Here is a 24,269-nt window from a genome sequence, read left to right on the forward strand (position 1 = left end):
TTATTTGGTATCAAAAGATTCACCATGTTTTACTCTGTTGTGTTGTAGGGGCCAAATATGTGGAAATGTGATTACAAGCTCTCAAAAGCTCAAAAACAAAAAACCCCCATAGATTTATTTCTCTGACGTAGCCATGACAGTTTGGATATTGTCTTGTCACGTGATGTTCTCACGTGAATTGATAGGTCAATAAAAAGCTTTATATAAACTTATTGTAGCACTAGTTTATGACAAACACTTTGGATTTTAGCGAAGACCTCGTATCAAATATAGATGCTCGCTACTTTATAGTTTTATTTCGGCTTGAACTAATCGTCAAGTCGTAATCTGATCATGTGACCCAATACTTCGAAAATAATTTTTACAGCACTTTTCGATTATCACAGGTGACCAACAGGCTCGTCATGATTATCAGATAATGATATGTACTCCTTCGAGGTAAGGTTGAAAAATTAAATGAATTTTTACAGTAAGTTATAAGATATCAGTGCTAAAAGTGACAGCATTACGATGACGATAAAACAGACTCGTAAGAACAATAGACATGGTTTTATTGAATGCGTGAAGTATATTTGTGAAAATATTTCGACGAATAAGGTTGCATGATTGTATAAACAGAAACCATCTACCACAGCTACGTCATATTTGAGCCGTTTTGGAAAGAGAATCCAAACTACGGCGGTCTCGTGTGGCTGCGATTAGCTGTTCGTTTTTGAGCTTTTAAGAGCTTGTAATCACATTCCCACTTATTTTGCACCTATAACACCACCGAGTAAGACATGGTGAATATTTTGATATCAAATAACTGTAATGTGAATTTTGTTGCAAGTCAACCTTTAGGTTGCATTCAGTGTGCTTCTAATACATTGGACGCTTCCTCTAGCTGTGACAGCAGATGTAGTTAGCAGCATCTGTTGAAAGAGAGATGTTTGAACTGCCATTATATGATATCAAGGAATCTGTATGATTCTGTTTAAACAGTAGTCCAACAAGCATTTGAAATTTCTTGTACATGCTTAATTGAACTGCTTCAAGAGATGCTAGACATCTTTTGGCTTTAAATGAGTGTTTATAGTCAGCATGTTTGAATGACTCTCTGCTGTTATGTACTGACAGTTAATAGCAAAAAATCTTTGTTTGTCTGGATTGCAACACTTTTAATGAAGCTCAGAACGCTTGCGTGAATGGATTTTAATGCTTCGGCAAGCGATGCATGGTTAATTTATTCAAAATTATGATGAACTTTTTATTGAGCAAAAACGTAAACAACTTTGCACTTCTATTTGCTGACAAAGCTACAAAATTAAAATCAAAAATAGAATTGTTTCATCAAAAATGTTACATGAATGATTATCTGAAGTTCAACTACTAAGTAAAGTGGGAATGTAGCTTCTAGTACATGTACATATGGTAGGAGTATTTGTGGAGTGTGATACACACTACAGACTGTTGTCTCTACGTTTAAGCACGAGCAAAGGGTAGACCATATTTTCTGTACAGATAATATTGAAGATTAATTTTTTTGGATATTCAGCCGCAATTGGTTATCTAGTTAGAATGTAAGAAGGTCTCCATAACTGACTGGAAGTTTAGTTGGTTTTGTTGGCATAAATATTACCTCTATTGGAAATTCGGTCGCAATTGGTTATCTGGTTTGAATTGCAGAATCTGGTTACCAAATTGTTATCTGGTTATCTTGCAGAATGGTGGAATAGTTGTGCCCTTACTTCTTGCTTCTTACTCTTACTTGATCTCTCACGGAGCACAGGACTGGTGCGCATCAGATGGCCTTTATATTTGAGTAGAAGTGCATCTAGTTTTTCATGACATAAAGATTTACCCGTTTCCGTTACCTTTCAACTAAACCTAATTCTAATTGATGACATTTTAACTTAAATGAAAAATTTCAAAATAATAGCTCAAAGCTGTACAAGAGAGACAAGAGGCAGGACTTAATCTAAACATTCAGATCAATAAGCTGTGTAGTCACTCAATCATGACACATGTCGGCAAGTTGTTAAACCCTAGGAATGGTAATGGGTTGTTTTCAATAGCTTCATTTCATGATGGTAAGGAAATCTATGAGGAAATGGTAGAGGAAATGGATAATCATTCATCAACTCTGTAAAAGAGATAGGTATTAGGAGACAGTCATCGCAGATGAAAGGATGTCACTAGCAAAGGCTCTTATCTTTGTAGCGCTGATAACCACCATTTCTGCCGCAGGTTAGACTTTTACATAGAACTGTTGAAGTCATTTGGTATGAGACTTTTACATAGAACTGTTGAAGTCATTTGGTATGAGACTTTTACATAGAACTGTTGAAGTCATTTGGTATGAGACTTTTACATAGAACTGTTGAAGTCATTTGGTATGAGACTTTTACATAGAACTGTTGAAGTCATTTGGTATGAGTGGTGCAAAAATGAACTTATAGAAAGTTTTAGTAGGTTTTAACAGAAAGTATCAGTATTTTTCTATCATTTGCGATTGTTTTTGATGTTTGAGTTGATCTGACGTACAGGATGCTTCAAGATTAAAATCAACCAAACTTAATCTTGGTCAAATGTTTAAAAAAAATGTACCGAAATGATGTAACTAATTGTGCGGCTGCCTGTCTCTCTCTCTATCGCTATTGATATCGGATATTGTGTTCAAGTTGCAGTGTTATGTGTCTCTAGTTTGTCAGTCTCTTTGCCGAAAGTGCAATTATCGACATCATAAGCGCAAATTTGCTTGAATCTGAGCATTTCAAGAAAGGATCTCATACAAACTATGAGATCTACCCAGTCTATTATCTCTGGACTGGGTAGATCTATGAAGACAAAAATTACATCAAATTGAAGCTTGATGCCTCAACTTTATAATCGTATTATTTTCATTTGCATCCCTTTAATAGTGCAAGTTCTTCTTTAACAAGGATCGAGGCAAAGTCAAAGGTTAAATTCAAAAACATACCTTAAAGGTTGACCTGCAACAAAATTCACATTTTTACAGTTATTTGGTATCAAAAGGTTAAACATGCCTCCCTCTATTGTGTCGTAGGTATAAAATGTATTGAAATGTGATTACAAGCTCTTAAAAGCTCAAAAACAAACAGTTAATCGCCGCCATCACGAAAACGCAGTAAATTGGAATCCCTCTGCAACATGGCTCAAATGGGATGAAGTTGAACGCGATGTGCTTCTGTTTACAGTTTTATGCAACCTCATTCGTTAAAATATTTTCACAAATATATTTCACGCATTCAATAAAACCATGTCTATTGTTCTTACGTGTCTATTTCACTATCATTGTAATGCTGTCACTTTGAGAACTGATATCTTAAAACCTAGCCTAAAAATTAGTTCAATTTTTAACCTTAGCTCGAAGGTGTGCATATCCTCCTCTGATAAACATGAGGGGTGTAATAGTCACCTGTAATGGTTGAAAAATGCTGCAGAAATTGTTCGCGCTATTTGGCAGGAATTATGGATCACGTGATCAGATAACGTCTAGATGACTAGACCGTGCCGAAACAAAACTGTAAAGTAGCGAGCGTTTATATTTGATGAGTGCTTTCTGGTAGAACCCAAAGCGTTTGTCATAAACTAGTGTTACGAGGCGTTTTATATTGAGCCTTTTATTGGCCTTTTAATTCATATGATCACATCATGTGTTAAAACAATAACCACATCGAGTTGACTATGTCATCGAAATAAAGGGATTCCAACCTACGGCATTTTAGTGATGGCTTAAACTCCTAAAAGTTCAAAAATTGTTCATTTTTGAACTATTAAGAGCTTGTAATCACATTTCCACATATTTTGCACCTACAACACAGCAAAGTAAGACATGGTGAACTTTTTGATACTAAATAACTGAAATGTGAGTTTTGTTGCAGTCAACCTTTAAACAATGTTGGAATAATCATCACTAATGTAAAGCGTGCTAAACAAAATGTTTATAGAGAAATAACTTTTTTTGGTTTTCTGATTCGTGTTACATAAACTATAGCTGTGCTTACTTACTTACTTACTTACTTGCTTACTTACTTACTTACTTACTTACTTACTTACTTACTTACTTACTTACTTACTTACTTACTTACTTACTCATACACTGAATATCTTTTCTGGCAAGATTTATCTAAATTTTGTAACAAAGTTTTTCTCCGTGGATCAGATAATCAATATTATCAATATATCTCTATTATCTATATAATATATACCCAGCATCAAACCGGTAATGAAAAAGGGCTTGCACAGAAAATTGCTTTTTAATCAACATATACAAAAGTTTCTATTGCAACTTTTAAATGAATGTGTTTGGTTGTTTCTGTATGTCCGTCCAATGCATAATTCACATATTTGAAAGCTTGAGGTATAGCTAGCACAGATTGTTAAAAATTTTTCACTTCCTATGCTTCATATTCGTTCAAGATTTAATCACTTTATAAACAGTGGCAGGTAATGTAGTTGCCATTGACTGAATCTTTTTACCTAATGGTTTTGAGTAACTTAAGCTAGTAACTTAAGCTTGTCTAAATCTTTACTATAATAAGAGCCATGTCTGTCCTTTCGCCTGGGCGATAGAAAAAAGATTGCACTTTCCAGGAGCCATCCCTGTGCATTTGGATGTACAGATGTAGAACCAAGCTCACTACCCACTGTTAAACCATGCAGCCAACTTGCAATGGCTTGGAATAATTATGCTTATAACTGTTACATGCATGTGAATGAACAGGTTCTGATGTTCAGACTGTAATGAATGGATGCTGGCATCAAATTTATTTTAAGTTTGGATACCGATTTAGCAGGGTTCAATTTGTATTTCAGTGACCTGTCCACAATGTCCGGTGAACGACTGTGGACTGCTGCCCCCAGAGTTTAGATATGAGTGCCCTAATGGAAACATATTGGATGAATGTGGCTGCGTTGAAAGCTGCTTGTGCGGTAGGTAAATACTGCTTTGAACTAGTTCTGTAGGAAAATTTAGTGGCATTTGTTCTAAAATATACTTAGACCACTAAAATTCTTTGAAGTTTTTCAAAGCGATGCTAAAATTCGTTTTTGACAGTTTACCATAACATCTAAAAAATTTGTTTTTTCATTGAATTTTTATTTTTAATTTTTAATTTTAGCTATTTTCTTAATTGTTTAAAATATGTTATGTATATAGTATGATTTTTTTCATAAACTTTCTTTTTCATTCGATCGAATTAAAGTTTTACCAAACTCTATTTTATGTTGTGATGTAAGTTGTTATTAAATAGTATTTTATGATTTATTTCATGTACCAGCTGGATGTCCACCATTTGATACAAGTCTTCCATGTCCAAATGGAAAAGAGGTTGATGCTAACATGTGTCCCCTCACTGAGTGCAGTAAGTTTGCTTTATATTTATTCACTTTATATATAATATACTTTATTAGAAAAGTGTATAATATATATACTATTTATATATGTGATTTATATTATATTTTACTAGCAGAATGCCCGGGGTTGCATGGCTATTAAAACAGCTTATAAACAGTGGCTGGTAATGTAGTTGCCTGCCATTTGCCATTAGCCTGACACATTTTCAATGGCTAATTTGATTAAGCTAGTATTAGTATTGCTAAACTTACAAATAAGAGCTGTGAGAGTAAGCTTTAGTGATGTTGTGTCATAACTTAATGCAATGCGTATTTTAACTTGGACAACCACTCATATAGCTCACTGAAGCTATCAATCTTGCATAGTGTAATTGGTTAGCTTATTGCCTGGTGAACGGAAGGTTCCAAGATCAAATTTTCTGCAATGTGGATTCTTCTTTCCAAGGTTTTAATAGTTATAGCTATTAAAACCTTGAAAAGAAAAGCTTGAATTGTGCTGAATTGAACTCCCAAAGAGGGCATCCACATGTTTGTAAACAAATCATCTAACCACAAGTCTACGGACGTTCTTACGATTTTACTGCTCTTACTACATACTGCATACTCCTTTCATACCCTTGTATATCCTGTAATGCCCTTTGATACATTGTGCCTTTGGATTACGAGGTGTTTGTTATAAAATATTTTTCACCCAACTCTATAAAACCCAATGCTTTTTTGTCCTCGCCATACTAGAGCAAATTTGGTTTTCCTCCATACGATATCAACCAAACTTTCTCTCAAAATTAAAATTTGGCGATTTGTGTACTGATTATATCCTACTCAAGAAATTACAATTGCCCATGTGAAAAGCATTAGCCTTGACTGCATCTTAACAATTGAACTCTACGAAAAACCAAAAATAGAAGTTCACGCAAGCACTAAAAAGCATCATGTTTCATAGAGTTAATAGAATTTCAATCAATATGTCAATAATAATAAAGGTATAATTATGATAAGAGCGTTGCTGTACTAAGGATTGTATAGCTCAGTGGTTAAGTTTGTGTTTTTGAAACTTGCGGTTGCAATCAATGTGTTCAAATTCAGAGATTTTAATAGCTATAGCTGGACAGACAGACATCTAAGCAAACGACAGACGACGATGAGCAACTTTGAGATTTATAAATATACCGTAAAACCTCTAATAGAATGCCATGACGCTCTATTTTTTAACCCTTCTATAGTGTATAGTGGAGGTCAATTGAAGACGTTTAAATAAAGGCTGGCATTGTATTTTTCAAATGACTTGTCAGAATTTGTGAAAGATAAATTTAGCCCTACATGTATTACGAGTGAAGCTAATGTCGCCTATATTTTGCTCTCTTTTTTCGGTGGAGCGATATTAAACCTTTTATATGCTATAAACCTGCTAACTTACCTTCAACTTGTCAAAGATCTCTTAATAAATATAGATCGATAAACTGAAAAATATCTCTACCAGTTGATATCGATTGCTTGCAGTTAACCTGCAATGATATTATAGCTTGTGTCCTACTTTGCAATTTGTTGGAATTTTCAATTTTTATTTCATTCTAAATTTGAAAGGCTTATTTTTAATTTATATCTATATTTAACAATGTTGCATAAAAACTGATTGTGCTCATTGATATTTTTTGATTCAGTTTGCAGCCAAATCTAGATTTTTATGTGCAAGAGAAGCGGAGTTATGAGCATCGATCCATTGTAAGCCATTTTAAGATAGCTGCAATGATGCTATTAAGTGACATGCTATAAATCTGCATATTTATAAGTTATATAATGAGAATCTATCAAATGATCAAAATATATATTCTTAAACAAGTGACATAAATGAACTATACTTATATTACATTCAGAAACAAAAAATAATGTTTTTAAACCAAAAATATTTGCATCGTTTTCTCGGATACCTGCGTTCTGACTGTTGCTTTCGATGGAATGAACATTTTTTTGGCTGTCAAATACCTTCTACAATATTTTTTGGCCTCAACTCTTCTTCTGCACTGTTGAACTAGTCGATATTAGCGTCCAAACAATTTTTGGCAGAGCAAAACTTTTACGCGATGCATTTAGCACAAATGCGATGTGTATTAGTTTGCTCTCTAAACGTACCCTTTGGCCCAAAACTTGCAAACCATTTTATATGCATGTTCTTCAATGGATTAAAACTGCATTAAACAAGAAACTATTATTAGCCTAAGACAATTAGTAATTATTTCTATGGCGTTGCTTTCACAGCTCATCTACCATCATAAATTTAAACCGTCTTTCACAGTATATATGTAGGCTACTTGGAAGTAGAAAGATCGTGTTAAAAAAAGAACTACTATTAGCCTGAGACAGATATTAATTATTTCCATGGAGTTGCTTTTAAATTTTTAACAAAAAAAGCAAAAAGCTCTGGAGGTAGACACTGAGAAAATTGATTGTTAATAATGTAAACGATTTTGTGAAAATTTTTCTACTGATCACCTGTTATTATGGTTTCATAAAGATCAAGGATACATGTACTTAAGGTGGTGGTCAATTGGAGGTGGCATTCAAATAGAGGTTGGCGCTCAATTTTTCAACCTTTTTTGTGTAGTGGCGTTCAGTTAGAAGTGGCGTTCAATTAGAGGTGGCGTTGAAATAGAGGTGAAGTTCAATTAGAGGTTTTACAGTAGATTCATATATACATATTGTTACGTAGCCAAGTGCACAATAAAAATAGGCCTACAATTTATACTTGCAATTACTTTATGAAAAACTTTTATGTAATTTTCTCTATAAAAATATTTATATTAAACATATTTATAATAAAAAATGAGCAAAAAATTTTTGAATCAACTGTGTACAATGTAGTTTCACAAACAACTCATAAATACTTTTTTAATTGTCATTGCTAGTTATGTTGTAACAATTAGACTGCCACGATCTGTTCATCAAATCTTTACTTTATTTTTATATTTTTAAGAGCTGTAGTTGTAATGTAACTTACATATGTGGATATCACATACTAACTTAGAATGCTCCAATTGCTATTTTAGAGTTCTGTCCATTATGCCCAGTGAACGACTGTGGACTGCTGCTTCCAGAGTTTAGATATGAGTGCCCCAATGGAAACATATTAGACGAATGTGGCTGTGTTGCGAGCTGCTTGTGTGGTAAGTTTTCAAGTCTATCATTATTTAAAGAATGTGTTGAACAAGTCATGTAGGAAAATTGATTGGCATTTGTTTTAAAATCTATTAAGGCCACTAAGTTGCTTTGAAGTAGTTCAAAGCAGTGCTAAAAGTTGTTTTCCAAAGTTTACTATCTACTAAATTTGTATGTTTTCATTGAACTTTTATTTTTTCAATTTTTATTTTTAGCTATTTTCTTAATTTTTAAAATGCATCATATTTATAGTTAAATTTTTTTCATAAATCTTTCTTTTTTTGTCGTGCTGTTGAATTTAACTTTTACCAAATTATATTCTAGGTTGTGATTTAAATTGTTATTAAATAGTATTTTATGATTTATTTTGTATACCAGCTGGATGTCCTCCATTCAATACGAGTCTTCCATGTCCAAATGGAAAAAAGGTTGATGCTAACATGTGTCCCATTAGTGAATGCAGTAAGTTTGCTTTATCTTTATTCCCTTCAAATGTATGAAGTATATATATATTTTATATATTGTATACTTTACTAGAAGAGTATAAAAAATATATATTGTTTATATATATTATTTATATTATTCTTTATTAGAATATATGCTTATATATTAAGCGTATCCATATACTTTATATACAATATATACGTAAGGTATATATATATACTTTAAATGTTGCATAGTTTACTAAAATGTATAAAATATATATACTATTTATATATATTATTTATTTTATACTTTATTAGAATATTTACATATATATTTATATTCATGAGTATAAGCGTAAGCTCCAAGCAGAGTGCTCAATGATACTATCAGAGTAAGTTAAAATCAATAAAACCGACTATAACTTTAGATAAAACACTTTATTACTATTAGTTTCATGCTTGGTAAGAGCAATCTTCAGATAAAGTGCTTGTACCAGTATTGTTTACTTATATACAGCTAGGACTATTAAAAGTACTAAAACTTAATAGCTGTGTGATTATGGTCGTTAAAGTTTCATGCTGGCAAGAAGCTGAAGATTGTTCTTACCAGCATGAAACTAACAATAATCAAGTGTTTTATCTAAAGTTATAGTCTGTTTTATTGATTATATATATTTATATATATATTAGGTATATTTATATACTTTATATTTTATATTCTCAACATGCAAAAGTCTTTTCTTTATGCTAAAACTTTAGTATTGAACAAAATATTATACAAATATGTCTCGATTTTTCACAAGCATAATTAAATTTGAATATAAGCAAGTAGGGAGAAAAAAATGTTCTGAAAAAGTGAGTTCTTAGGCACTATCATGGTGATTTGAGTGGTGAAACTGAAATCGCAAATAACTTCTTCATCATTAATAAATTGCGTACCAATGTAGTGACTATTTGCTTTCAAAATTTTGTAAATGGCTAACATAAATTATTACAGCGAGTTCAAACCCTGTGCATGGTAACCTTTTGTCTGGTTTTTCCTAAAAACCAAGGTATATGTTCATTTTACAAAAAGCTTAACGTTATATTGAGCATGTCAAGCCCCAATAATAAGATAAAATATATAACAGAAGTTTATATGCTTCTGTTTACTGGTTCATAACTTTGACGTATTAAAACGCTTTAATTTAAATTATTTTCAAACATTGACAGTATTTAATTTCATTCTTTCTAGACCCGGTATGTGAATTAACCAACGAGTGTGCTGCTGTATTCTGTGCAAATGGTGTAACAGTAGATGAATATGGCTGCCCTCTCAAAGGCTGCCCTTGCAAAGGCTCTCAAGGTATTTCTGAGTTTATCTCGGTTATCACTATTATATTTAATCTGCAATAACATGAAAAGAAATTGTTGAATATGTGAATTGCTCTGCATATTTACTATGGGTAAATAGATAGATATGAACACTGTTTCCACTGGTCACTGATGTTCAAAGCAAATTAGATCATGAGATGCAAAATAGAGATTTATAGTAAAAGCAATACTATGTGTATTTGAAGGAAAAGCTCTTTCTGCATAATACAGTAAGAGCTTTTCTATAATGTAGATAGGCAAGGTGTTAACTCATGGTATCAGTTGTGGTGGATATTCTGTGACAAAAACAAAAAATTGTAAAGTAAATTATGTGTATTATAACACTGAATTATAACAGTTAAAAACACCTTTATCACTGTAATATCTTCTTTAAGTGGATTTTCGTGATTTGGTAACGAATTAATGTAGACTTAGTTATTTTATATAGAAAATAGTGTTTTGAGGTGCAAGTAAATTGACATACAAACAAAGTTCCAAAAGGTGTTAAGCTCGTATGTCGAGGTATCACTGTATATAGATACAAGATATTATCTATGTTTACATCCGTCTTTTAGAGCAAATCAGAACAAAAAACAAAAAGTAGTAAAGTAAATGATGAGTATTGAAAAAAAAAGAACTTTTTGTATAATGTTGTTCTATAACGTAAATTGGCAAGATGATGGTCTCCGGCAAAAAGGTGAAGCAATTTTTAGAGAATTAGGAATATAGTGGATGGTCAGGCAGATTGGAGATATGGTTTGAGTATTTTAAACGGTAAATATCTAAAAACACATTTAGCTCATCTGTATTAAGGGCATTTAGACACTGATCATAACAGTCCATGTCAGGCAGCATAACACTAAAACATTTTTTTGAAAGTGTTTTAGTTTTTCTTTATCAGTTTTCGACACAAAGGGAGACCAGTTTGGAGCAGTATAAGACAAAATGAACAATATAGATGTACGATTCTGTTAAAAAAGTGATTGACCTTTTGACCTTACACATAGCTAAGTCATGTGACAATTGGTTGTAACACAATGACAATCTATTAAAATTTGCTAAAAATTTTCAGAAACTATCTTTTAAAAATTGCATTACAGTTGATAAGCTTTTTGATGAAACATTTTGAATAGCTGTTATTTTTGATGATCCAAATAATATCTAGATATACCAGCAATGTAAATTAATGTTTATTATTTAGACTGTCCTCCACTAGTTGGGTGTTCATTGGACTGTTCTACTCGAGGAGGTTATGGGAGAGATGCTGACCGCTGCGTCATCTGCGAGTGTGGTGAGTTTTTTAAATGTCGTATTTTAAATAAAACTTAGAGCAGGTTTTTCCGGAAGACCTACAAACTGTGAAGAAGTTGAATACTTCTAAAAGTGCAAATTGAACCAATCAATTTTTTTGACAGTGAATAACCAAAATGGTGTGAAATAGGTACGTGAGCTAGGGAGCTAATATATCAACGCTGATAGAAGAACCTATAATTATAAGAAAATGTTTCAGATACATTTGTGTAAACCTTTTTTGATTGATTACATTCATGGCAACACCTATTTGCAAAACATGTGATGCCTGACAGTAGATTTTAAAAACTTTAAATTTGAAAATTTAAACATTTTAAAATTTTAAATCCCATCACAAATTACATCGCATTAAAAAGGCTGATGCCTTTTTAATGTAACTTTTCACCTAAAATGAATGAAACGCATCACCTAAAACAAAACAAATCTCAAAAAATAGAAAAATGTTGATACTTTCTGATAAAATTGTTTAAAACTTCACATAAGAGGCCCAGCTGAGGCCCTACATGAGAGAAACCTGTTGGGGGCTTACACCCCCCCCCTCCACACCCCCAGGTGTTCATAACTATACCCAACTAACAATATACCCAACCAAGTGATATAATTATATCACTTGGTTAGGTATATAAAAATGATACTACTTGGTTAGGCGTGACAAAGTTTAAAAATGGCTGCCATCAAGATTGTAAAACTATCAAATGTTTGTTACATACCCATTTCATTTTGTGTTAATTATATAAACGTTTTGTATTTTAATTGTTTTAGCTGGTTGTCCGCCATTCGGATCTGATCCATCTTGTGTTGGTAAGTTGCTAGAACACTTTGCAATTGTTTGAAGTCACTTTAGAAAATAACTAAAGATATGAGTAGAATGTGTAAATATAGTCTCTACTAAACCGATTTTTGACAAGTCATCGTATTAAGGTAGATAGAGCTGACATGATTCCTTATGACCTAGTTATTGATAACCGGCACTGTTAATGTTTTTCTTCTATGTCTAATTTGTTTACCCGCTTTTACAAATCAATTAAATACAACTGGCTAATAATGCACTGTTGCTCTTTTGAGGAATAAGTTTTGGTGAATCCGTAATTTTTAGACAATTAGTACCATGAAACAATCTCTGATTTAAAACTAGCTCAAAGTATATAAAATAAAATCATATCTCGGCTTTCGAAAACTTCAGATCTTGACCAAGTTCAATTTCAGCCAAAGATTTAAGATTTTTATACCTCAGACCTCTGCTAAAATGAGGTTTTTGACCAACATTTGAGCAAAAATTTAGCTTTTTCTCACGAAATTACTAATGTTGGTCTTTTTGCAATTGCAACTTTGTTTAGTTGCAATACAAATACATGTACAGGCTGACAACCGCATCTACATAAATGTTAGTTACTGAATTATGTCTAGCATAAATATTTGAATACTGTGTACCCTGCAGGACGATATTATTCACAAAGTTATATTTCGCAAAAGTTGTCTTTTTATGTCTTTCCGCGGTTTATTTTATTTGCGGAGGAACAAAAACGCAAATAAATTAATCCATGAATTCATCTAGTAATAGGTAAAACCTTCACATGCATATAGCACGTGTTTAGTTGTCTATTTCATTTTTCTATTTTATATGTAAACATATCTGCAAATCAAATACATACCTTAATGCCTAAATCAACATTTTGAATGTCACTAATTTCAGCATTAGAAGTTGTTTAAGGTGATTTCACAGTGAATAATTGCAATAGTGACTTTTGAGATGATGGCGACAGATCAAATTCTAAAAAAGTTTTTTTCTAAAAAACCGAAGTTTTTTCTAAAGTTGACAATTTTAAATAATTTTGTAAAAAGTGTGATGCGCTTGTAATGAGCGCAACACTAACCCTCAGCAGTGGTAACAAGAAAGTTTGGAACTCAGCTATATTTACCGACTCCACCTGGCGATTAGTTTTTAACTTTAGGTAGCAGTTGTCTTATCTTTTTTCAAACTACCAACAACTCTAATTAGTTGTAGATTTTAACAATTTGTCGACTTAGTCTTCCCACAAATTCTTTGAATAATAACCCATAGGGTAGTTCTGTCACTATTATCTCTTGTGCCGCCTACAACAGCTTTTAAAAGTTTACGTGCAACAAAATTCACATTACAGTTATTTGGTAGCAAAAGATTCACTATGTTTTACTCTGCTGTATTGTAGGTACAAAATACGTGATTACAAGCTCTTAAAAGATCAAAAACGAACCGTTAATCGCAGCCACCATGAAAGCGTCGCAGTTTGGATTCTCTTTATTTCGATGGCGTACTCGAACATTGTAGTTATTGTTTTGACATGTGATGTTATTACGTGATGTTAAAGGCCAATAAAAGGCTCAATATAAAACGTCTCGTAGTAGTAGTTTATGACAAACACGTTGGGTTCTACCGGAAAGCCCCTATCAAATATAGATGCTCGTTACTTTACCGTTTTATTTCCGCCAGGTCTAATCATCTAGTCGTAATCTGATCATGTGACCCATACTTCCTGCCAAATAGCGCGAACAATTTCTGCAGCATTTTTCGACCATCTATTACAGGTGACAAACAGGCTCGTCATGTTTATCAGAGGATGACACGCACTCCTTTGAGCTAAGGTTAAAAAAGTAAACAAATTGTTATGGTAGGTTTTGAGATATCAGTGCTCAAAGTGACAGCATTACAATGATGATGAAACAGACGTGTAAGGACAATAGACATGGTTTTATTGAATGTGTGAAGTATATTTGTGAAACCATTTCGATGAATGTTGCATGAAAGTGTAAACAGAAGCAAGCCATCGTGTTGACCTACAGTACATCCCATTTGAGCCGTTTTGAAAAGGGATTCCGGCATTTTCGTGATGACTGCGATTAACTGTTCGTTTTTGAGCTTTTAAGAGCATTCCCACACATTTTGCACCTACAACACAGCTGAGTAAGAAACAGTGCTTTTTTATATACCAAATAACTAATGTGAATTTTGTTGCAATTAAACACTCACTCATAAAACCTCTTAACATGGACACGAAGCTGAGTGGTTTACTGCGAATTTAACTACAATGGGCCACTCTTTCATGTGAATCAATAGCTCCTACTAATGTAATATTGAAACTAGTGAAAAAGAAGTGTGAAACTACATTGTTTAGTAAATAAGTAAAATATACAGAGTTTTAACACTAAAACCTTGATAAACTATAAAACATTGACATATCATTTAAAATAAATATATACAATGCATGTAATGAGCACATTCAAAGAATTATAACAAAAACCAAAAAATTCAATGGGGAGATAATTACTAATTGTCACAAAGGCTCTTATTTATAGTACATGTTATTGTAGAACCTCCTACATGTGAGTTTGCTGGGGACTGTGCTGCTGTGACATGTGAAGCAGGTGTTGGAAATGCTGTTGATGAAGAAGGCTGCCCTCTCAGAGGCTGTCCTTGCCGAGGGTCTGCAGGTCAGAGCAAGTACCTATGAGCAGATTTTATACAAAACTATTACCCTGGCAATCTATTGAGCTGTGATACAAAGATCATGCAAAGATCATCCATCATGCAAAAATACCACCTATATATAAACTTCAGTCTTTGTTTTTTGAACACTTTATGTCAACTTATAGCGATTGAAATCCAGTAAGAAAAAATCATTATAGCAGAAGATTTGGTCTCCTAACCTTCCATTCATGAGGCAACAAGCAACAAGCTAACCTATTAAGCTACATGAGTTACAATAGATTTATAGTCAGATAGTCATTATTTGAGTTAAAATATGTATAGGGATTCGAGGTTAAACGCAACGTCACTAAAGCTTGCTCTCACAGCTCTTATTAGTAATTGTAACAATACTATACTAGCTCACTCAAATTAGCCAATGGTCACTACATTACCTGCCATTGTTTGTAAACTGTTTTTATTACCTGCGCAACGTAGGGCATTTACCTAGTATTTTATTATTAGTGAGGAACACAAGCAAAAAACAATCAAAAATTCTCCAGTTTTTGTCAAATAGTATTGCATAACTACTAAGGCTACATAACTGCCATACAGCAATCTAATATTTTGATCGTTCTGTGTAATAAATATCTGTACAACTATTCCGAAATGCAGCAATGTGGTCAAGTGCTGCAGATGATAGTGTGCTTAGCTGAAAAGGTTAACTGCCATGCCACGTAATCCTTTTTAGCTTTCATGATTTTTGTTGGAAGTTGGGAGATTGTTTTGAGTGAGAAAATAGAGTGTTTTTAAATACTAGCAACTAGTCAAATGCCCGGCTTTGCACGGGTGTTAAAAACAGCTTATAAACCGTGGCATGTAATTTAATTTTCTAACAATTGTCATTAGCCTGGCACATTGCCAATGACTAATTTGAGTAAGCTAGTAAACTTACTAATAAGAACAGTAAGAGCAGGTTTTAGTGACGTTGCGCTGTAACAGGGAGTACTATGAGTATTTTAACCTAGATAATGACTCATATCACAATAAATAAAATGCATCTCACATAGTTTAATGGATTCATGTATCACCCGGTCAACGAGAGGTTCTGAGATCAAATCTTTTGCAACACACATTCTTCATTGCTAGATACTAATAAATTGGTGTCCACATTTATTATAATCTAGCTCCAATATATGTCACTAAGCATTTATTTTTGTTGCAAAAAAGAGCATTTCGACTCATTGCAAATCTACATCATATTCCTGCATATATTATTCCAACGAATGATCTTACCAAATCTCTGAGTTTTTCTTACTCTGCCTATGCTAAATATTTATTTTACTTCAATTCAATGTTTCAAGATTTTTCATGGTGTGCATCCTTGTTTTTTACATGACAATTACAGGTTCTCAACTCATTTCAACTTACGTGATATGAACAAATTGCATACAATCACTAACAATCCTTTTAAAAATGTCATTGCCAGCTGCTTTAACAATCTTCCACCAAATATCCGTTCTCTTAGCAGAGAAAGGCATTTTAAACGCTATTTGTCAAACTATTTATTCAATTTTAATGGCTAACTGTTGCTTTTTTCCCCTTTTTTTGTTTTTTTTTACTATTGTTGTATGGCCTAATTTAAAAAACATTTCTATTTGTGAAATGAAATTATTGCCAATAAAGTACTATATATAACTATAGCTAGAAAGACCAAATGACAGACTTAGAGATTTATATATATACATGTAGATGCAAAATAATATATTTTTTATTTAGACTGTCCTCCACTAGTTGGTTGTTCATTGGACTGTTCTACTCAAGGAGGTTATGGGAGAGATGCTAACCGCTGCGTCATCTGCGAGTGTGGTGAGTGTGTTTTAACATCCTTTCCTTTTTTACAACCAAAAAACTATGTTTTGATTGCTTATTACAATGTTTTCAATTTAGCTTTAAAAACCATTGAATCAGATACGTGAAATAATATAAAATTATTCCATTGATGTAAATGAATCTGCTTTTCAAAATAAAATTTAGGTCAGAAAATGTACAAATAATTGCATCTCATGATATCTGATAGCTGTCTAAAGTGGCAAAGAATCGAAAGAGCATCTAGTGAGTTTGATTTCATAAATTGACAGCCATTTTGCATTTGAAAAGCTTCCACAAAACTTGAAATTAGTATATGAGTATAATAGGAGGGGTAATTAGTGACATTTTTTGGTTTTTGATGTATGTACTAATTCCTTTTAACTCTTTTCACTTAAATATTTGTATGTATATAGTTTAATATGTTCTCTAACAAGGTATATCAATCAGTTTGAAAAAACCTTTCAAGGTGACCAAGGGAGCCATTTCATATAAAACCTTGTTAATGGCACAATTTACTCCGCATTTTTCAAAAAATGATTCACAAATATTGTGTATCAAAAGTACTTTTACCAAGAAATTGGCCAAAGTTAGAATAAATTAATTAATGTATGCTTTGAGGAGAAGAAAAAGGAAACAATTTGGCCACCATCCAATGCTTGTTATGTGAGAGAGAAGACAATACCATACATACAACAGTTTTTCCAAAAAGTACCCTGACAAAAATTACCATGCCTTTCCCTATGTATGCTTTAATTTATGTATTTAATTTTTGTATGCTTTGAATTTCATGTATGCAAATGGTGAGGCCAATTTTTAGCATCTAGAATAAATTAATCTGTTGCCAAAATTGGAATGCTAAGTATTAGCTAAACATATCTACTAAACTACACCCATGTTGTTTTTATTGGCACCAAAGTTTGTAAAAGAACAAGTAAAACAAAAAGTTTTAATGCTCGTAAATATCCAAATCATAACGGTGTAAAGGAGGTGCCTTTCTTTAAGATAATCTAATCATAGTACATATCTAATTGCTATCCGTTTCAGAGGTCAAGATTGTTAGATAGCCCAGTCCAGGGGTTGGCAACCTTTTCCACTTAAAGAGTCATTTGTACCCATTTTGTGCAGGAAAGATTGCATTGGGAGCCACGAACCCCTTTGATAATTTAAATTGAAAAATAAATATTACATGTAGCTTTTTTGTTTAGCTTTTAATGCTTTTATACCATGTTTACACCAAAAAACTAGAAGGTGTGGCATGTATAATGATTTAACTGTTGAGAAAACAAAATTACACTTTTGCAAAAAGCAGTAAAATAATTTTGGCGGTTTTATTTGCGCATAAATTGTTATAAAGTGTACTATCTGTAATAGTGTTGTTGTTCATCAGTAGTGTTGTTGACAATATTGCGGACCTAAGTAGCTGGCCAGCCTTACTAGATTTTTAGTCATTTAACCTAGTTTGTTGACATAATATCAGAAGGTATCTCGTAGCGATCTGGTCCTCCATGCGAATCCGGTAGTACGTTTTTCTGTACTTTTATGTTAAAGTTAAAGCCGCAAGACGATTATGTGATAAGGTACTAATAATAATACAACATAAATAATGACGCATAGCAAGCAACAATGTTTGATTTATTACCATAATTACAATTTTTTAAATTATATTACAAAATTTAGTGATTAAACTTCTATAATTTTATGAATTATTTGACATATGGTAAAAAAATGAAAAAGAAAAGAAATGCAGTCAGAGGAAGCTGCAGCGAGGGGATGAAAGAGCAGCATGCGGCTTGGGAGACGCGGGTTGTCGACCCCTGGCCTAGTCATAGCATCTAAGGCTAATCTACCAATCTTGAGGCGGGTAGTTTCACTATAGTATTTGGTAGCTATCTACCCTAGATGTGATAAATTGAATAAGCTAAAGGTTTTATCAGTATTCCAAAGTTTTGAGATCAATGAATCTTTATAAACTAATAATTATCAATTACTCAAACACCTGGTCGGAGAATGTCTGGCCAGTATGAAAGGCAAATATCTAACACAATTATAAAAAAAATTGGAAACTACTATATGCAATTTAGTTGAAACTATTAATAGTAGCTTTAGAATAAAATATTTGGGATTTTACTCAGATGATTTGGAATAATTTTGGCTCTTCTTTATAAAAATTTTAAATAAAAAATGAAATAAAAATTTTTTTTGCGTTATAATTTTTAAAGTGCAATAAAAATTTATTGCATTCATGTATGCAAAATTAAAAACCACCTGATTTATTGCTTTTAGTTATTTCGGATTTCAGTAGTTCTCTTTTGAGGTTTTTAGAGACAAAATCTCTCCTATTATTTCTTTTGAAAAATTTGATTTATAAACAAGAATACCAGCTTGTTTGACACTAGAACTATAATGTACACCTTGGTTAACTTTGGCAAGTGTGTGTTCGTCACAGTAATAAGTTGAAGCCATTGAAGATTTTGTATAGATTTAAATGTTTGTATTGTTTTTCCTATTATTGGATTACGCAATTTGTTGTAGCTGGATGTCCTCCATTTACTCTCGATCCATCTTGTAATGGTAAGTCAACCTAAATTATAATATATTACTATATATTTATTTCAAAGAAAATATAGGTTTTAGTTTTATTTCAGAACAATAAGTTATTTAGTATCATTGTGTCGCAAATTAATTTTTTTTACAAAAAAGCATGGTTTTATGCTAAGTTCTGTCTATTCTTTAGATTTAAGTGACCAGTAGTAGTATGATTGAAATTTTCTGGATTCATACTTAGTCATGTAAATTAGTAAAACATAAAATTTTATGAAGTTGACAAGCTAGTAAACTTTAAATTTTACAATCAGCGTGTAATCAACTTTTCAGAAATCTTACAATCTGCACAAAAATTTCAAATTTTAAGCTGTTGTAGTATTTGGCACTTATAAATTATGTCGTGTATAAAAGCTTTGGCATTATAGGTCAAATTTTTATATACAAGTTTTTGTTTTATTCCAACAATCAGAGCTGTAACATAAGAAAGAGTCAGTGTAACAGGTATTTTTGTTCGAAGGACACAGAGAATGTTGAATCAAAAAACTAACATTTTCAATAGACCTACAATATTCAACTGCTAAGGTGGTAATTCAGAGAGCTAGTTGTTATAAAAAAGTATATCATCTTTAAGAAGGTGCAAAAATAACACTGCTGTAGCTTTAGTGGCTGTCAGAAAGAGAGATTAGAAAAATTATATTTGAGTTGCGAAAGTGTTTGAAGCGGGTCAAAGATTTGGTATTAAAGATTAGCAAGGGGATAAATGCAAAGCTAGTTTATGAGGTCACAAAATACGGTTTGAGGGGTTCACAGAAACCACAATTTTATTATTAATTATGCTCATATACAAACGAAATTTTACAATGTTCAGCGAAGAAAAACAACTAACAACCAGCAACAATAATATTTTCCTGACTAGAAATTCTCCTGTCATACAGCCCACGACCAAATAAAAGTGATATTGGAAAAAGAAAGGGTACTGATGGTTGAGAAATGCAATATTAGCAGTCAAATGGCACTGCAGTGCAATAGGATAACAGCAATGGTAGCTGTAATGTACTGGGTGTGGGTGTTATTACAGTATGTACAACAAATAGCAATAATGAAAGAAAAAGATTATTTGTTTATATCTCTCCCACTGCAATAGGAGAAATGCAATATTGGCCAATATTAGAAGTAAAATGCACTGATATTATTAGAATAACCAATATTATTAATATAGTAATAATATAAAACCAATGCACAATTTTGTTTACATTTCAAAACGTCATAGCTAACAATATCAAGAAGTTGTGATATTTATATAGATTTTTAGAAAATCTGTACTACGTAGTCATTGTTCTGTAGTCATCCAAACTTATAATTAGATATTGTAATAATCTCATAAGGATCGTTAAAACAAAAAATCATCGTCATTTCCTTTACTTACACTGCTTTGGACATCAGTTGGAATACCAAAGTAGTCAAAAGTGTTCAAAATGTCAGTTACTTTGAAATCAGCAAAAAAGAAACGATTATATTTCAGTACTTCTACTTTAATTACAGAAACCTTTGGCAATTCGACAATGCTATAAACTGGTGAAATGTGCACGTTATTTTTTTGTGAAATGCGCACAACTTAATGGTTCTATTCTCTGTCACTCGGCATTTCGTTTTCCGGTCTTAATTTTGATAAAAATAAGGCTTGGCAAGTTTTAATAACGATTTTCGGCCAAATTAATCTGTCTATTTGTGTATAATCCGATTAGAAGGGTAAGTTTTAAGATATTGTCAAAAATTTACAAAGACTTGATAACATATTTAAATAGGTTTGTATGTGTTTTGTATCGTTATTATACTTAAACGACTCCATTGAAAAATTGTTAAATTTGTTGATGAGATTTCGGTTCAAGGGTTTGCGACGTGTTGATGAATAATTTCCGTAAGTTGTGTGCACACGCATTTATCATAAATCTCTCAAACAATCGCTCCGCTCATGTTTGGTCGTGGGATAATATCCTGATAAATTAAATTATCAGGATATGGCATGAGTTACTAGTTACCAAGCTTTTGGCAATTTTATTAATAATGTTATTTTACATGTACATGCATTTTATTTTGTAAAATGAATGCGCAGATAGTATCTCAACAATAGCATTTAGCATTTAAAGGGTCACATCAAATTTTAAAAAGTTTTATCAGAAAGTATAAATATTTTTTACTCATTTGAAATGCTGTTGCTGTTTATATATAATTATTATATATATAATATATATAATATATTATATATATAATAATTATATATATAGTAATATATATTAATATAATAATATGATGGTAATATAATTATATATTATATATATAATAATATATAATAATAATATATATATAATAATATATTATATATATAATATATTAATTTATCTATATTTATATATATGTATATACATATATATAAGATATAAAAGCTTTTTAAAAGAATAAGCTATTTTGCAAAACCAGCTTGTAGTTCTCAGCTGTGTTATGTAGCCATTGTACCAACAACTGCATAATATCTTTATAATTTTAGCTCCTGTTTGTAACTTCAACGGGGACTGTGCGGCTGTCTCCTGTTTTGCTGACTTTGGAAATGCTGTTGATGAAAATGGCTGCGCGCTACCAGGCTGTCCATGCCATGCTGGTCGAAGTAAGTATTGTGTGATATGTAGACTCAGGTCTGATGGGGTAATTTAATCTGGCACTATAATTTAAATAAAGATTTGACAAGTTCGGCTAAATTTGATTCGGAGTTTTGCAGCGTGAATGGTTTTTAACAAAAAATTCATTGAAAAAAAATTGCTAGCCTAAATAATGAGCAGGTAATGACTTCATAGCTGGTCTAATTAGGTTCGAATCAAAATATCGTTAATTTCAGTTTTTTTGTTAATCATTCAAAGTGGTGATGTATAACTCATTAGAAAAATAACTTGTCCAACTCTTTTGTAATTTAGAAAAGCAACACATAAAAAATAACAAGACTAAATACTATAACCTCTCTTGCATAATCTAAAAATTAAAAAATTTCCGACCCACTTTTTCTTTGGTGAAGTGCCGATAACTCTTACTCATGTAATTTTGAGTTTTATAAATTCCAAGTTATTTGTATAAAAACATCTCAATTTTGTATAAAATCTAGTGATTTATTAGAAGAATTAAGTTTTATAGCATTACACAACTTGGTATTGAAATACATAATTTACAAATAACTAAATTTTATGAAAATATCTCCTAATGGAAGCTTTAAATTTCTAACATTTTAAACTTTGGCATTTTAAAATATGATGCTTGCATTCAATTGGAACCTTGTATGTAAAATATCATAAGTCTAGAGCCTTGTTTACTGTTTGAGACATTTTAGCACCTTGAAACAATTTTATTTTTGCAGATTGCCCTGTGCTTAGAGGATGCACAATTAACTGTACTAACCGAGGAAGTTACATGCTTGACAGAAATGGCTGTGTCACCTGCGAGTGCAGTAGGTTTAACTCATGTTATAGCAGTTTCTATTTTATTGCACTTTAAATATGAGTGTAAAAAAAACATTTAAACTGACGTTTTATGTATTAAATATTATTCATTCAAAGAGAAATAATTCCATTGTTTATTACTATAGTTACACATATAGGGGTCAAACCCAAATACATTTGTAACTTTGTTGATATAATATCATCAAGAGTTATGTTCTCTTGTTGATTGTTACTTTATATTTGGAGTCGTGATCTCATTTTCTTGTATTAACTGAGGATAATGTTTTAAGCGCCATGCTACTCACAAAGCCTCTAGGAATAAGTGCTTGTTTATTCTTTTTTGATTTATATTATTATCAAATTATTATTATTTATATTATTATATTATATATTATTTATATTATTGCTGATGATAATAATAAAAATAATAATAACAATGATAGGAATAATCTGCATATTACATAATGCGTTTTTGTTATGTTATGTTATAGCAATGATATACAGCCCAACATGGGGGCTGTATATCATTGGTTATTGTTACATTCTCTGGCTTAAAGTATAAGTCGGGAACAGAATTATAATATACAGCTAAACGAACACTCTAACTCAAGCTTGATTAACTGTATATAAAGTGTTGGCATACCACCAGTCTTAAAAAATATTCGTTAAAGTATTTCACGCCAGCAAATAAAAAAATCTTCTGGTGAACTAAATATACAGACTCACTAAATTGATTTGTCTTTTTTGTCTTTTTATAGAAAAATCCAGATATTCAGTATTCTTTATTTGTAGGACAGAGAAGACCCTTTAACCAGGGTAGGTGTCCACGCTTTGGAGCAAGTGGCACAAGGGCATGTCAGAATGACGCTGACTGTCCCGGATACAGCAAATGCTGCCAAAAGAGATTAGGTCAGGAAGGCAAAGTTTGCCATCGCAGAAGGTAAGTCATAGAAAACTACCAGAATATATTGAAAAATGAAATGCCAGAACTGTGTTGGCTTTCATAGAGCAAAATATCAGTTCTGTCAATATACTAACTATTGTATAGTAGTGTATTGAGTATATTTTAGTATACTAAAATATTGTGATGGAGTTTTGTTTGGGTCAATGGAATACTATACTGTATATCATACATTATAGTAGTGGCGTACACAGGCTGATAGTTATAGGTATAGTATAGGTATAGTGGTATAGCCTTTATAACATATAGGCCAAAAACTCTTACTGCATCCCCGTCCATGCGCTCCATGTCCTTAGTGTCCAAGTGCTGTATACCCGTTATGATTCCAGCTTTTCTCCACCTTCCACAATTTCTTTTTATTAATAAAC

At 32.0% G+C, this 24,269-nt stretch overlaps 1 protein-coding gene across 1 annotated transcript; it reads left to right on the plus strand.

The window, feature by feature from the left end:
- Window positions 1-2,065: 2,065 nt before the first annotated feature.
- On the plus strand, window positions 2,066-23,874 carry LOC137398275 (antistasin-like). Its single transcript, XM_068084383.1, has 12 exons — window positions 2,066-2,226; window positions 4,819-4,935; window positions 5,283-5,366; window positions 8,403-8,519; window positions 8,890-8,973; window positions 14,949-15,068; window positions 16,822-16,911; window positions 19,447-19,485; window positions 20,018-20,043; window positions 22,004-22,120; window positions 22,859-22,948; window positions 23,733-23,874. The coding sequence occupies exons 1-12, from the start codon at window positions 2,169-2,171 to the stop codon at window positions 23,847-23,849; spliced, it is 1,059 nt and encodes a 352-aa protein (XP_067940484.1). The 5' UTR covers window positions 2,066-2,168; the 3' UTR covers window positions 23,850-23,874.
- The last annotated feature ends 395 nt before the right edge of the window (window positions 23,875-24,269 follow it).

Source organism: Watersipora subatra, chromosome 6 (genome assembly GCF_963576615.1).
Source record: "Watersipora subatra chromosome 6, tzWatSuba1.1, whole genome shotgun sequence".
Taxonomy (NCBI): Eukaryota; Metazoa; Bryozoa; class Gymnolaemata; order Cheilostomatida; family Watersiporidae; genus Watersipora; species Watersipora subatra.